This window comes from Paramormyrops kingsleyae, chromosome 16 (genome assembly GCF_048594095.1).
Source record: "Paramormyrops kingsleyae isolate MSU_618 chromosome 16, PKINGS_0.4, whole genome shotgun sequence".
Classification (NCBI taxonomy): domain Eukaryota; kingdom Metazoa; phylum Chordata; class Actinopteri; order Osteoglossiformes; family Mormyridae; genus Paramormyrops; species Paramormyrops kingsleyae.
In genome coordinates, this window is record NC_132812.1 from 28,466,966 (window position 1) to 28,483,532 (window position 16,567).

Below are 16,567 nucleotides of genomic sequence, written 5' to 3' on the forward strand. Positions count from 1 at the left end.
GTAGTTATTTTAATAATTACTGATTCTGATTGGTCAGAGGCTTCACACCTGACTGACAGATAAAGGAAGGCTGGAAAACCAGCAGTGCTCGGACCTCAAGGACCGTGATTTGAATAACCCTGCTATAGACAGAGGTTCAGCTAACTTTGACTTAAGAGTTAAGGCAACACTAATACAAGTTAGATTAACCCACTGTAAAAAAAAAATGTTCAGCCAACTCAAAAATTCAAGGCAACATGCTGCAATACATTTTTAAGTTAAGTCAACTCAGTTACAAAAGTTCAACAAACCTATAGACAGAGGTTCTGCTAACTTTGACTTAAGAGTTAAGGCAACACTAATACAAGTTAGATTAACCTAGGTACAAAGTTTCAATAAACTTGGATTGTTAAATTCTCAACACTATTTTGCAAGTTCGATTAACATAGGTACAGAGGTTTAGTCAACTTTGTTTGAGGAGTCAAATTAAATTTAAATAAACCTGCCTTGTTTGGGTGACATTTGGGTGACCATATCAATCGCTACTGATATGGTCTAAATCCATATGAATAGCGATATAATCACAAAAATATCTCTTCCTTATGTAACTTCAGCTCGTCCTCGTTTCACCACCTCCGCCCACCACTCTCCCATCACACTGCTCCAGCGCTATATTTGGCTGATATTTAACTCCTGCGCCACCCTGCAAAAAAAAAGAAAAAAAAGACACGTTGAGAAGCCCTTTTTCTCTAATTCTATAATGCTGGAAGAAACAGCTTTAAGAGATGGAATTTTCAATTAATAGGCTGCTTGTGGTTAATGTCATGTGTTGCTAACTTTATCCAGAATCCTAGTCTAATTTTTTTATCTGTCAGTGTTCCCTAAGTCCACTAATTTAATGGATTTAATGGGGGATAAACCACTAACATGCTTTAATGCACGTGAAAATTTGATAACCGATGTGGTGATAATATACAATCTGATCTTACCCTTTAAAAGTGCTTCACAAATGGTCTATTCTGCTGCAACTCTACTGCGCTGATAGTGTTTGTTAACTACTGGGAACTATTCAGTCTCCACAATCCAACACTTCTGCAAAAAATGTGGTCTGTTAGAGTGAACGTAGTTGACGTACGTGACTCTCTCTCCATGGCTCTCTGTATACTTATCTTTGGACACTTTTCCAAAAATTATCGTGAGGGATCCCCCCGGTTGGCAAATTTTACCGCCAAGATTTTAAAATACCTTAAAAATACAGTACACCACATTATAATGTCTGGATTGTAGGACAGTATGAAAAAAGGCCACCACCCAAGGTTAAACTGACCCTGTTCATCAATTGTCCCCTAAAACCTTTAAAAGCGCTGTTCTGCATTCGTATTACAGGGACGCTGAACACTGAGTAGCTGTCTCTCTCTGGAGACCAAGGTCTTTGATGTGTAAGAATGATACTTTCTGACGCGGGGATTAATAAAGTACAACACTAATAATTATAAGACATTAGATTGCTAGCTGGACAGCTGTCAGATTACGATGTAAAACAAATGTTGGTTGGACTTTGCTAGCATTAGCCTACGTACCTGTCTCTGTTTCCAATCCAAATGTCGATATGAATCGGAAGCTGTGCCAGCCATTCTACTTATATTTTGCATTATTTGTGTTCTGCAGTGTGTTTCTTTTTACTGGATGTCTTGCACAGAAATTCTTTACGGTTTTCGTATGCAAAATGGATAATTGCTGACCTGGCAGACATGATAAGGGGCAAATCACCCCTTCGAAAAACACCAGAGGTGGCAAATTCAGATCCAGAAAGTAAAAATCCAGACCATGATTTACTTTCAACCAATCAGTTGAGCGTAAAGAGTCACAGTCACGGAGTACTCAACTGGTTGGTTGAAAGTAAATCATGGTCTGGATTTTAACTTTCTGGACCTGAAATTGCCACCTCTGAAAAACACTAAAGCTAGTATAAGAAATCTGGGGGCTAAAGCTGCATACAGACTGCAGACACGTTGTAGACCCAGGAAGATTTTTTGAGTCTTGAGTGTTCCAGTCTGAGAAAGCAGTCTCAACCTGACTTATGACAGTTTATGACAGTGCAGTTGCAGGCACACATGCTTTTGCGCTACGTCGGTCTCATTTCAGCCAGTAGTATGTGCTAATTGTCTCTTAACATAGTAGGTAATGCAAGGCTTAAGCACTGGTACTGTCTACAGCCTTTTTCTAAGAACAAAGTAACAGTACTTGGATAATTATTGCACTCTGCTGCTTAAGTTAAAAAAAAAAAAAATCAGACCACATACTGGAGTAGCGTAATGAGTCAGGGTTGTGAGTTTGACCCAACCCCCAGTTCTAAATGTGAATTTGCCTATTCTCTCCGTATTCGCAAAGGATTTCTGCCACAATCTCAAAACAAACAGTTGAACTAGTATCCCTGAATCACTGTTGGGAAGATGTGTGATCTGCAATAAACTGGCATCCCAAACAGGCCCCCTGCCTTGTGCCCTCTGCTCTGGACTCACCATGGCCCTGTCTTGCATGAGGGGTAAGTCTTTTCCACTCCTTTTCATCCTCCCCTCTCTTGCTGGGACACCTGAGTGTGAAGCTTCAGTTGGCTTCCATGCTCCACGGCTCTAACATCTGCAGAGAGGCTGGTGGCTGTGACAGTTACTCTGAAGGAGAAGGACATTGTGGGGGTGCAGGGAGAGATGGAAGACAGGAGGCATGTATCTTAGGAGTAAATATTAAAAAGTTTGTTAAAAAGAAGAAGTTGAAACACTAAAATTAGCCAAGAAAAACAAACCCAGAGTTGAGGTAAACAAGCTCTTGTCCTGGTTCTGCCTGGTTCCGTTCCTGCAGCCATGTCAGTCTCTTTGCGCCCACAGAGGCAGCTAGAGTCCTGCCTTCTTGTGGATATAGCAGCCATGAAGTACAGTGATGCTAACTGGCTGATAGCTAGCCGTTCCACACAAGGTGCCGGTGCGTCTGTGCTCGCCGAGGCTGAGCGAGGTCACGCAGTGTCAGACGGCACAGTCACTCTGCCCAAGCCTGTGCGTCTGCTGAGGACGGCTGCAGCAGGTGCCTCTGGTGCTTGAAGTACCTGTTGTTCCACCAGGGCTGTAGCATGAGCGAGGCAGGGACGCCGCTACAGATTTGGGGTCCCAAGTCATGTTGGCCCCCCAGCCCGGACCAATCTAATTACGTTCCGACATTTTGAAGGGCCCTTTTAAGTTAAACTTTCAAATAAAAACGTAAATACCGGAGGACTTGATAGCTGATTAGGATCCGAATACTACACCACATTTGTCGAGTGAATACCACACCCAGGTGGGCTGTGCTCTCCGCATAACAGAACACAGAAGGCTATATTCATATAAAACGCATTTTATTTCTTGTAACCATTGCTGATAAAATTCCTTAAAGCCCCCCCCCCCCATCCCAGGCATTAATGCCACATTCATCATGCAGTTGACAGTATCATGCAGATGATCACCTCCTACCCCACACACAGAAGATACCAAACCCCAAAGTCCACGTTAGGACTCCAGGATAATATCATTAGTTCTTCAGTTGTTCAGCTGAGGTAAAACACTGGTCTTTCAACACCAGCACTGGGGAAACCATCCACAATGGTAAATCGGTTAACTAATGTGTAGGAAGTGTGACGACATCTACGATGATGTGACAGGTACCTCTGACCATGCAATACTTCACTGCAATAAACCTGAATTTCAGGCACGAAACAGGCGAATGGACGGTCTTAAAGTGTGAAAAAGCACCAAAGGCTATTGGTCTGAGCCTCAACCCCCACAGGGCTGGTAGGAGTCATATCAAAACATGAATAATGGGGTAGATTATGATGTAAAACAAATTTTGGTTGGACAATCGACTTTGCTAGCATTAGCCTACGTACCTGTCTCTGTTTGTGTTTGCGTATTTTTACTGGATGTCTTGCCCCATTCCAGTGAAGAAACCAGAGCGTCTGCCAGCTTTGAAAGTCTCCCCACAAATATCAGTCGGCTTAGCTGTTAAATACATTGTTACTCTTAACCATTTTTTGTAATAAATGCTGATGGAACCCAGATGATGGAAATTGTTCTGTGAAAGTTCTGGAGGGGCCAAGGCGGTTCATAGCATGGCTACCATCTGGGAAATTTTGGGTTCCTTACAGTTCTCTGTGCCTGCATACATGCGTTGATATTCTGGAACTTTTTATCTACTACAGGAGTATGGGAATCACTGAATGGGATGCTAGTGCATCACAGGCCGGTCGGGCACACACACACACACACACACACACACACACACACACACACACACACACAGACACAGATTAGGTATTTATATCTTTCTGGAGAATCTCCATTAATTTCTATGGGCATAACCCTAATCCCAACTATGACAGCCTATAAACCCTGCCCAGCCATAACCTTAACCATATGTAACCAAACAAAATACCAAACTTTTTAGTTTTTTGATAGCAGTCATAGATTTTTATAAAATTCAGTTTCCCATTGTGGGGACTGAAAAACTGCCCTCACAGCATCAAAATAAAAGACTTTTATGACATTGTGGGGACATATTTGGATGGCAGGAGGAAAACCATGAGACCACAGGGAGAATTTCACATACATGCTTTGCACATTCAAACCCACAATCCTCTGGGTGCAAGGTGCACCATACCCTGAAATATTTCCTCTCCTCCTGACCAAAAATGCACCCTTTTGCTTCAAGGCTTGGCAAACTCTACTCTGCTCTTCCACACTTATCATCATGCTGTTATTTTCAGCTGCCTCCCTCATCTGAACACAACTCGGAAGGATATATGACTATTGTTGGTGGGTGTGTCACATTTCTCCGAGAGATGTCATTGGAGGGAAGGCAGGTTAGTCCAGGTGCAGCTGACCAATGAGAAAAGGAGAGTGACTCTCCGGAGCAGCTGGAGACATAATCAAGGACAATGCCGTGCCGCCCCAGGCCCCCACTGACGTGACTCCTTGTGTAACTCTCCTGTGTCTCACACCTGTGGACCCTCACTGTCGATCAGTAAGACATGTTCGCTTAACGGTCCTTGCAGCCTCGTCTCTGCGGCCTGGAGGCCAGGACTTAGCTGAGGCCAGGAGATGAGCGAGTCCAAGGGAGATTCTGGGATGTGAGTGGAGGGGCAGGAGCAAGGGGGCGGCATGCGAGGCGGGCGCAGGATCAGGGATGTGGGAGAGGAGCAGGAGGTGCTGGTCCCAGGCCTTTGGTTTCCCGGGGAGGTGCTGAGAGATGGGGGTGCAGAGCAGTGAGTGGCAGGGGGGGAAGGCACTTGCTGGGGGGAAGATAGAGACAGCAGGACCCTGCAGTGAGCGCCTCGCTCGGGGGTAAGGGAGCCACACGTGGAGGGAGAGGAACAGAGCGGCGGGGGGAGGGGGGGGGAGGGGGAGGTGCTTTGGGAGGTGAGTAAACACTGATCCTCCGGTGGATGGGGGAGCCTGGTTGTTGGGGTGGAGGGAGCTGAGGAGAGCTTGGTGGATGCTGCCCCTGGTGAGGAGGTGACGTGAGGTAGACATGCAGAGCAGCCCGAGGGAGGCGTCTCAGGTGGAGGAGTGGCCTTGGGTTGAGACGCCGAGGGTACGAGGCAGCCCGACGGCCCTCCTGCCCCAGAGTCACTATGGTCCAGTGGGGAACGAGGGGGAGGGGCCCAGGGCGGGGCCTGCTGGGGACTGCAGGAGGCCGGAGGCTGTGTGGCCGTGAGAGCTGAGAGAAGCGGATGGGAGCCCAGGAGGAGCAGGGGCTGAAGCAGACGTGTCATTTCCTGCAGTTCCTGGCTGAGCTGGGACACCTGCTGGCACAGGCATCCGATCTGCAAAGGGGCAGGGCAAAGATGCGGGAGGTCACATGACAAACCTCCCATTGGCTGCAGCAGTGATCATAACAGTAATTATTTGCTTATAACAACCATGCATTGTTTACAGCATTAAAGCTCCTTCATGCTGTCTACTGTCAGCCTGCACTAAAGGGGTCCTGATTTTTACTTCCTCATGGCTTCTGTTCCACGTTCAGAGGGGCAGCCGCATAACCAGCCCTATCACCCACCTCCTGACTCAGTCTGGTCAGACTCTGCCTGGTTTCTGCATGCTCCCGGGTCCCTGAACACACAAACACACAGGGGAGGTTGGAAGGTCGCCGGTCTGCTTTTTGGTAGATAGATGCTTATCATTCCGCGGAGCCCGAGAGACCCAGCCTGAGTACGTATGGAAATGAAAACACGAGACAAAGATGCTGACAGGAGGAGGCAACGCAGAACAGTTGGAGCGAGGTGGGCGTGATCTCTATTATAGTCTGCAGCCATTATGTCATCCGTTCCGCAAACTCTCCAAGTCTTCCGGCATGTCGATGCAGAATATGTACTGCTTTCCAAAAAGTGTATCATTATCAAACAATTAAAAATCGAGTGACGTATCAAGGGACATGACTGGCTGTAGTTACCAGGGCAGGTGGGGTTGCCCAGGCCCGCGGACGAAGGGCTGCTGATGGTCATGCTGGGGCTGAACTCAAACTTATGTGTCGAACCAGCGCTGCTCTCTGTCTCGATGCCGTCCACAAACCTGCGAGGAGGGGCGGAGAGTAGGACCACTTCAGGACGGATGATGCGTGACGCCGTTTCACATTTTCATTTGCATCATGTTCAGGAATGAAGCATGGTTACATCAACATGGATGCATTTGTTATTAATGCTGTCATGTATGTGTAGTGGAGACCAACACTATGACTGTGCTTAAGTGTTCTGGTGGCTGCTTGGCAGTTATTTTAGTGCTTTACTGCATCTCACCAGTGGCAAGTGACATACTGCCCATGTAACTCTCAGTAAACATCGTGGAGACATGCGTGTGGGTATATTGTGTATATTTTGCATGAAGCTGAAGGTTGGAGTCAGCACTTTACCACTAGATGGCAGTGTAGTGTAAATAAAATAACATTCCATCTACCAGAACATTTTCACAGTTATCGTTACAGCTCTGGGTACGTGTCAGCTAATCAAATCCACATTAACCATTCAGTTCTGTTCACCCTACAGACAGAATAACCAAAGCTTTTACTTCTGTAGCAAATAACTGCTCAGCCTCGCTTCATCCTTTCTCTATGCATAATGGCCACACTTCAAAATAAATATTTCTCATTATCCTCATAATTCTCCACTGACCCCTGTGGACCTCGCTCACCCATAAACTGCTCATCCTTCCTAATCTCCTGACACAATCGCAGCAGAGCAAAATGCCCCCTATATACCCTGGGGGATCAGGTGAGTCCTACTTAGTCAACTACCCAAGATAACAGGAATGTTTCTGTCCATGCATCTGGTGCATCTCCTGGGGCAAACGGCCCGGGCTTTGCTGAGAGTCTGCTTTCTGAAGCGCCCCCTGGTGGAATGGTTGGTGTGGAGCAGGGTGTCCTACCTGGGGCTGAGCTCAGAGGGAGCGCCGCTATAGCTCAGCAGGGGGATGTGCAGGCTGGCAGGCCGGGTGCGGTCAGCTAGCTGCTGGAAGGGCCGCGTGGGCGCCAGCGGCGAGCGGAAGGGCGAGCTGGTCGACCGGCCGGGCCGTGCCGAGGGACGGGGCGCCCGGGGCGTTGGTGAGGGGTACTGCTCTTCATCACCCTCCTCATCCTCCATGATCGAAGGCAGCTTCTTCATCAGGCTGCCGTTACTCTCCCTGTCCATCTAAAACAGACAGACAGCAAAGACAGGTGAAGGACAGCAACTGATGCTGAGCCAAAGGCTTCATAGCCCCTTTCTGAAGGGTCAGAGTGATGAAAAATATCATCCATCCATCCATCCTCCTGCAGCTCACCAAGTACAGGGTCACCATATAACAAGTGACTTTCCCAGTGTTTCCCAAATTTATAAAGCCATGTTTTAGGAAATTATCACAACAGGAAGTGAGCTCCCAAAGCAGAGCCAGTGCTCAGCGTACTGGGCCAAACTGCTTGGGGTCGCTCTGCACAACCCACTGCACCATCCACTGCACCACCCACTGCACCATCCACTGCACACCCACTGAGCCACCTCTCTTCTCATGCCATGTTCTTCTCATACATATATAGCTCCGTCTGTAAAACCCATTATGGCTTTTACTTGATGAAATATATAGCAAAAGGGTCTGAGACTGGATTCCCCAGAACAATGTCTGTACAATGCCCTGCTATGCAGGGCTGTGCATTTACTTTTTGAGGGACAGGTGTTCGACGGATAAAGAGGTGCTCAGTATCTTTAAAGCTCACGCTAAAGTTCACATTGTATAGTTTGGGCAAAATGGGCAGGTGCTCTGGTACCCCCAGCCCCCCTCCCTTCTGCTCCCTCCCCTTCTGTCATCCCCTCACCCCCAAGTCCTGCCTCCTCTTTTCCCTCCCTCTTTTTTCTACTCTGCTCCCAGAGTCTGGGGTTGCTCAGCATAGAGATGCAGAAAGATGCATATCTGTCTGTGTGTGTGTGTGTGTCTGTGGTCATGAATATATTACATATAAACCTCAGTTTTACACAAATGCAATCAGAAGCCAATAGTCTTGTATTTTATTTGCTTACTTATAGTTAATGCTGTCATAGCTGGGATTATGTCCATAGAAACAAATGGAGAGCCCTGAAAAACATATAGGTACCTAATCTGAGTGTGTGAGTGTGTGTGTGTGTGTGGGTTTGTATAGATCACATTTGAGGACCAAATTGTCCCCAAAGTGTAGTGAAACCTGAAACTTTTGGGGACATCTTTTGAGGTCCCCATTTGAATAACCTCAGTTTTATAAAAAAATATGTGAATGCAATCAAAACAGTAAAAATGCCAAAAGTCTTGTATTTGGGTTGGTTACTTATGGTTAAGGTTAGGGCTGGGTAGGGGTTAAGGTTGTCATGTTGGGATTAGGGTTTTCCCCCTAGAAATGAATGGAGAGTCCCCACAAAGATATAATTACAAACCTGTGTGTGTGTGTGTGTGTGTGTGTGTGTGTGTGTGTGTGTGCAATGTTTTCCTTCCTGCAGACTCGTGCTGTTGGCTCAGGGCTGCACAAACTCTCCCCCTCTGCCCACTGACTTTATTTACTTCCTCTCGTCCTGAACTACAGACTGAAATCAATAAGGAGCCAGCAGACCAATCGATGGAGACGCTCGATGGCGTTTAAGTGAATCAGCCATGTGAGTACAGTAGGGCTGCACCTTCTGGGTCGACCCTTTGGTATGCGAAGCACATCATATCTGGAAACGATCTCTCGCCTGTTCACGTCCGCAGGTTTGCTTGAATGCCTCATTTAAATTTGCAGTTAAGTGTTTTCAGCCACTTGTTGTCCAGGCTTCTGTGCCCATGGCAGAGGTGCACAGATGCAGCATACAAAACGGCATGCACACACGCTGCGCACAAAAAGGCATGCACACACGCTGTGCACAAAAAAGGCATGAACAAACACAGCACACAAGAAGGCATGCACAAATGCAGAACACAAAAAGGCATGCACAAATTCAGTACACAAAAAGGCATGCACAAACACAGCACACAAAAAGGCATGCACACAAAAAGGCATGCACAAACACAGCACACAAAAAGGCATGCACAAATGCAGAACACAAAAAGGCATGCACAAACGCAGCACACAAAAAGGCATGCACAAATGCAGAACACAAAAAGGCATGCACAAACGCAGCACACAATACAGCATGCACACACGCTGCACACAAAAAAGGCATGCACACACAACCTTAAGCCTTACCCAGCCATAACCTTTCAGATTGTTATAAAATTGAATTTCCCCTGAAATGGTCCCCACAACATCAAAATAACAGATTTTTTGTGGGGACATATTTGGATGGCAAGAGAAAAAACACATATACACACAAGTACATTCTCCTGTCAACCAGGGCGGCTGCAAATACTGAACACAGAGACATGCAAACAGCAGCTGGAATAAGCTAACACACACAAACACACACACACACACACACACACACACCACCTGGCATGAGAGGACAGGAATAGCGGCAGCAGGTGCTGCGCTGCTAAAAATAGCAGCAGGGAAGACCAGAGCAGAGCCTGTTGCTGCACAGCGATCTGAGAGCGCTGTGTGTGCGATTGCATGTATCTGTGCACGTGTGTGTGCGATTGCATGTATCTGTGCACGTGTGTGTGCGATTGCATGTATCTGTGCACGTGTGTGTGCGATTGCATGTATCTGTGCACGTGTGTGTGCGTTTGTTGATGGTTAAGAGTGCGTGTGGATATATAATGCAGGAAAAGTACATCACGTTTTAATCACCTCTTAACTAAAGCAGATACAGCTGGACCCGGTGAGAGTCACATGTGATCTATTCAGGAACACGGTGTACCTCAGTGAGGACAGTGCACACACACACACACTCATGCACAGCCAGGCGGGCGGGCGTGACTCACATCGGCCATGTGGCCCTCGCGCAGGTTGTAGGTGAGGTCGTGCTGGATCTCCCTGACAAACTTCTGGGCGTATTCAGGATACAGGCGCAGCACCTCCTGCAGGCCTCTCAGGCTGATGTACTGCAGGTCGCAGTAGGTGAGCGCCTTCACGTTGGCGTTGGTCTTTATCACCTGCTCCTTGGTCAGGAAGTCCGATCCGATCAGGTCACCCTTCCCTGCAGAGACATGCCGTCCGGCCAGGATACAGAGTCACACACGGAACGACTTGGGAATAGGCACTAGGATGAGAAGCAGCCATACGGCTGTGTGTATAGATCCAGTGCGAGTTACAGTAGTAAAGCCTGAACCACACCAAGACAGGGAATTATGGGAAATTGAGTGGCATGGAAAACTGCCAGTTTCACTACCATTTATCAGTCCAGTGCTTCCTAACAGAGCTTACATCACTCTCCCTGCTTTACCAAAAAAACCCATTATTCTCCCTATTTTACCCATAACCCCCCTCACTCTCCCTGTTTTACCCATAACCCCCCTCATTCTCCCTGCTTTACCCATAAGCCCCCCTCATTCTCCCTGCTTTACCCATAAGCCCCCCTCATTCTCCCTGCTTTACCCATAAGCCCCCCTCATTCTCCCTGCTTTACCCATAACCCCCTCACTCTCCCTGCGTTACCCATATAATTCTCCCTGATTTACCCATAACCCTCTCAGTTATACTTATCCATGCGATACACTTATGCTATTACTTATCCTTAAATTGGCACATTTGCTCTAATTAGCATAATACATAAAACAGATACACTGCAGTAACATTCTCAGATGAATGTGTCAAGCAAATGCCAATTTAGGCCATCTTAACCAGTTATTAAATTTTTTAACATGTGTAATTGTCTGACGTAAATACCCATCAGAGCCGATGCCTCTCTGTGAGGCTGATCACGGTCATTTGCATAACCATCAGAGTCACTGCCTCTATGTGAGGAATGCTGACCGCCAGTCATTTAAATAACCATCAGAGTCACTGTCTCTCTGTGAGGGAGGCTGATGCTGGTCATGTAAATAACCATCAGAGTCGTTGCCTCTCTGTGAGGGAGGCTGACTGCCGGTCATTTAAATAACCATCAGAGTTGATGCCTCTCTATGAGGAAGGCTGACCGCAGTCATGTAAATAACCATCAGAGTTGATGCCTCTCTGTGAGGGAGGCTGACCGCAGTCATGTAAATAACCATCAGAGTTGATGCCTCTCTGTGAGAGAGGCTGACCGCAGTCATGTAAATAATCATCAGAGTTGATGCCTCTCTGTGAGGGAGGCTGACCGCAGTCATGTAAATAATCATCAGAGTTGATGCCTCTCTGTGAGGGAGGCTGACCGCAGTCATGTAAATAATCATCAGAGTTGATGCCTCTCTGTGAGAGAGGCTGACCGCAGTCATGTAAATAACCATCAGAGTTGCTGCCTTTCTGTGAGGGAGGCTGACCGCAGTCATGTAAATAATCATCAGAGTTGATGCCTCTCTGTGAGGGAGGCTGACCGCAGTCATGTAAATAACCATCAGAGTTGATGCCTTTCTGTGAGGGAGGCTGACCGCAGTCATGTAAATAACCATCAGAGTTGATGCCTCTCTGTGAGGGAGGCTGACCGCAGTCATGTAAATAATCATCAGAGTTGATGCCTCTCTATGAGGAAGGCTGACCGCAGTCATGTAAATAGCCATCAGAGTTGATGCCTCTCTGTGAGAGAGGCTGACCGCAGTCATGTAAATAACCATCAGAGTTGCTGCCTTTCTGTGAGGGAGGCTGACCGCAGTCATGTAAATAACCATCAGAGTTGATGCCTCTCTGTGAGGGAGGCTGACCGCCGTCATTTAAATAATCATCAGAGTTGATGCCTCTCTGTGAGGGAGGCTGACCGCAGTCATGTAAATAACCATCAGAGTTGATGCCTCTCTGTGAGGGAGGCTGACCGCAGTCATGTAAATAACCATCAGAGTTGCTGCCTTTCTGTGAGGGAGGCTGACCGCAGTCATGTAAATAACCATCAGAGTTGCTGCCTTTCTGTGAGGGAGGCTGACCGCTGGTCATTTAAATAACCATCAGAGTTGCTGCCTTTCTGTGAGGGAGGATGACTGCGGTAATGTAAATGACCATCAGAGTTGATGCCTCTCTATCTTTGAGGATAGGGGGTCTTGCCACTTTCAAGGTCTTTCAGAAGATGAGGGAAATAAACAACTAATTTAAATTCCCCACCAAAAACAGTGTCATTGTCACCCACCGTGGTCAAGCGAGCTGCCGAGCATAGAGGAGCGGACTGAGGCCTCTAATCTCAACTTTGAGCTTTGTCTCAAAGTCTAATTAAGCAAAATGGGATCTGTCAGTGACACACGAAAGGGCTTTTCTCTCCATATCCAGCAGAACGTATAATCTCACCCCCTTATGACTCATTTACATATCAGATCTCTCTATACTTAACTAACACATCTGGACTATGGAGCCCACACACAGTGTGACAGGTAGCTTTCCATTCAAGCCTGAAGTGAGTACCAACCCTGTGTTTTTTTCTCCCAGGTGTCCCACTCTGAGACTGATGGTTCTGCCCATTCCCCCCCCCCCCCCCCAAAAAAAATGTGAAGCTGCCATCCACAGTTAAGGTCTGTGAGTGTGTGTGTTTGACAGATGGGGCTTGTCTGAGCCCCGAATGGATGTGTTTTCATGTCTTCCTAAATGCACCTTGCGATTGTCTCTTCCTGACAGTCGTAGAGTGGACGAGGTGAGGCTGGCCTCTCTATCTGTCTCTCAGTGTGATCTGTGGGCCGCAGGGATTTAAAAATGCTGATGATCTGCTGTCAGCAAAGGAGCAGATGCAGACCTTAGTGGGGAGGACTCAGCCTAGTTTACCATACATGCTACGCAGTGAGGAGTTGGCAATCAAACCCCGTCTACTGCAGCAGTGGGTTTGGTGTCTTCCTCCTGTAGTGAGCCACGGGATTTTCCCAGACACAGACTTCAGAGGATTAAATCGGAGGCAGATGATGACCAGCACTGAGATGTGTAAAATAACCTTTTTGAAGGAGACACTCACAGATCTGCCATCACCTTAAGGTTTCGGTCCAGCCTGTCCGAGTCTGAGTGGAGGTGAAGTGGATCTCCTCAGGGTTCCACACACGTCAGGTAAGTCAGTGGCCCAGATTGCTCGTTTGAGGTGGACACTGTGTGTGGGTGCTGTGTGAGGATGGACTTGCTGTCCAGGGTGTTTACCATGTCCTGAAGAATAACTGTGACTCTGATTGGATGAGTGGGTTACAAAAATGGAGGGAAATGGTTCAGTCACTTAATCTGAGCAGTCGATGATTAGCAAATGTTAGATCACAATTCCAGTTTCCAATAGCAAGTTACCTTCACGAGACTGGCGTATATTTTGGATGCTTAATCTGAGTTATCTTTTGTTATTCTATGTTTCCGTAGCTGTGTTATTCTGTGGTGCTGTAGCTGTGTGCTTCTGTGGTTTTGTGCCCATGTGTCATTATGTGGTTCTGTAGTTGCGTCATTCCATGGTTCTGTAGCTGGGTCACTCTTTGGTTCTGTACTGTAGCTGTGTCATTCTGTGGTTCCGTGGCTGTGTTTTTCTGCAGTTCTGTGGCTGTGTCAGTCTATGGTTCTGTAGTTTTGTGCCCATGTGTCATTATGTGGTTTTGTGCCCCGTGTTACTCTGTGGTTTTATAGCTGTGTCATTCTATAATTGTGTAGCTGTGTGGTTCCGTGGTGAGCTGCCATTATGTTATTCTGTGCAGTCGGAGTCCATTATCTGCTCTGTTGTTGGGACCCTTCACCCTCCTGGCCAGGCCTGACTAAATCCCAGCTGTGGAGTGTCATGGAGTTCAGAACAGGTGTCGACATGGGTCTCACTCACTCAGCTCGTGTTCTAATGTCTGCCTACAGTGCTCACTAATCGTGACTGAGTGCTGCTGCACTCATACATGCGACAGGTAAGTGTCAGTGAGTAGACATTGAGTATTCTCATAGGATGGAAGCATCTGATGTTGACTCAATCGTTGCATTTTTGGCTGCCTCTCCCCACCAGACAGACGGCAGCAAGGCCTTGTATTTTGAGCAGAATTTTTCCACCAGATGGAGTATGGAAACAAACTTAACATTTCTACATGGAAAATATCAGCATATTTACAGAATTTAAAGGGCACTCACTTATCACCAAGAAACAGCTATGCTTTGTATCTGTATTGAAAGTCTGTGGATGGAGAAATTAGTCCGTCCATCCTTCCATCCATCCATCCACTTTTCATAACTTCTAATCCAGGACAGGGTTTCAGTGAGCCTATCCCAGGAAACTTAGGGCACAAGACATGGGACACACTGGACGAGATGCCAGTCCATCACAGAGCAACGTAGAGATACGGACAGTGGGCAAATTCTTACAAGGAGTTTAATGAAGCTGCCAGCTAACAAACATGATCAATAGGGAAAAGCAACCAAACCTGCCAGTTTTAATACTGAACCCTAAGGTTCAACGTGTCCCAGTTCTGGTGCCTTTGAAAAGTGTTTTTTGGATAACGAGAGAAGAATATGTCGCCTAATGATACCAAATGAGAGAATCATACGCCTGAACAATGGCAGTCAGAGTAGTTCATGCTGAAAGTTGTTCTTGATTAAAACCTAATGGAGAGTCTAAACTGAATTAAAAATCATACTCTAGACACAGCATCGCCTGATTCTTTCAGCTGTACAAAGATAAACCGCAGAGAGTTAAGTGGTGATGCAGTTCTCATCAATGTCTTATACACAACCCAACTTTTTCTATAACAAGTTGCACTTGTAAAAAACGGGTAAAAATATACAGTGACTGAGTATCCATAAAAAAAGAAAATCCCATCTGGTTTTCCTGTTATACTGACTCAGAATTAAATTTACTAGTTTCGCTCCACTCTAATTTTGTGATATTGTTGCCACGGTAAAATGACCACAAAGTCCACCGATATCCCTCCCCTCAGCAAAACCGGCGGCATGAAACACAAAGACCTAAATAAATAACTCTAATGATGTTTGGGCGCCGCTCAGCAGCCCAATGATGTGGGTTGATGCTCTGAACTTAAGGCTTACAGACAGATTTGGAGTTGAACGCTCGCTCTTGAAAAAAGTCAATCTCATTTGCAGCGGTATAAAGAGGTTAACGGGTCTCTTGCTTAAATCCTGAGCTCTGCATTCAGATCAGTGCTGACCAGTGTCATAATGAGGATCGACAGTCCTTCTTGGAGCACGTCAGAGTCGATAGCTTCTGTTCAAGCCGAATATAACAGCGCGGTATCATTGTGACATTGCGTGACCTTAAGCCGATGGTGTAAAAAAAAGAAAAACAAATCGATACCCAGGACTCACTGAGAGCCTCTGTGTTTGAACTGAGTCACCCCTGAAAGGCACGGGTCATGTCAGTCAACGCTGCTGTGCGTGAGGGTGCCGGTGTGTGGGTGGAACAGTGAGCGAGAACCGTCCCCAGCTGAGAAGAGATAAGGGAGAGCATGTGTTGGTGCTTCTCAACAATAGGTGATTCTGAGGATGATACAGGCCTGTTGGCTGCTTGCTAGGTTTGGGTTGTCGGCCGGTGTGTGTATACGAGGTCGAGGTCGAGGTCGCATGCGTGAACAGCAGCACCCTACCCAGAATGGCCAGCACGGTGTTGTCCTTCAGCACCTCCATGGAGCCGGAGCAGACGAAGTAGATTGCCTGCAGGGCATCGCCCTGGCGGATGAGGAACTCCCCGGGGGCGCAGAAGGACGTCTTGATGATGAGGGACAAGGAACGCAGGCACCCCCTGCTGGCCGACTCGAACAGCGGCAGCTGCAGGAGCTCCTTGTTCAGGTGCATGGCGATGTCGGCACGCAGCTCGTCTGGAAAGTCCTTCAGCAGCTGGCCGATGGAGAGAGACCACTTTTTATTAATATTTATTTATAAATCATCTCTAAATGCATGAACTGTGTGCAGTCCGTGCTGATTTGACATAAAAAAGCAGGCAGAATGAGGTTGAGAGGGTGAGGAGGAGGAGGGCTGGTAGGGAGAATGAAGACAGAAGATCAGAGATGAAGAGAGTAAAGGGAGAGTAAAATGAGGTGATGACAGGACTCAAGGAGTAAATCTGGGCAGTGAGGCTGGTAGCGGAGACACT

At 47.1% G+C, this 16,567-nt stretch overlaps 1 protein-coding gene across 1 annotated transcript in view; it reads right to left on the reverse strand.

Annotated features, from left to right (window-relative positions):
* Positions 1 to 4,996: 4,996 nt before the first annotated feature.
* LOC111838276 (voltage-gated delayed rectifier potassium channel KCNH8-like) overlaps positions 4,997 to 16,567 on the reverse strand; it is a 44,363-nt gene continuing 32,792 nt past the window's right edge. Inside the window, exons 10-15 of the mRNA XM_072700506.1 lie at positions 16,062 to 16,311; positions 10,395 to 10,609; positions 7,422 to 7,684; positions 6,454 to 6,572; positions 6,061 to 6,113; positions 4,997 to 5,827 (exon numbers count right to left, since the gene is read on the reverse strand). Coding sequence (XP_072556607.1) covers positions 4,997 to 5,827; positions 6,061 to 6,113; positions 6,454 to 6,572; positions 7,422 to 7,684; positions 10,395 to 10,609; positions 16,062 to 16,311 — 1,731 coding nt within the window. The remainder of the gene's footprint in view (positions 5,828 to 6,060; positions 6,114 to 6,453; positions 6,573 to 7,421; positions 7,685 to 10,394; positions 10,610 to 16,061; positions 16,312 to 16,567) is intronic.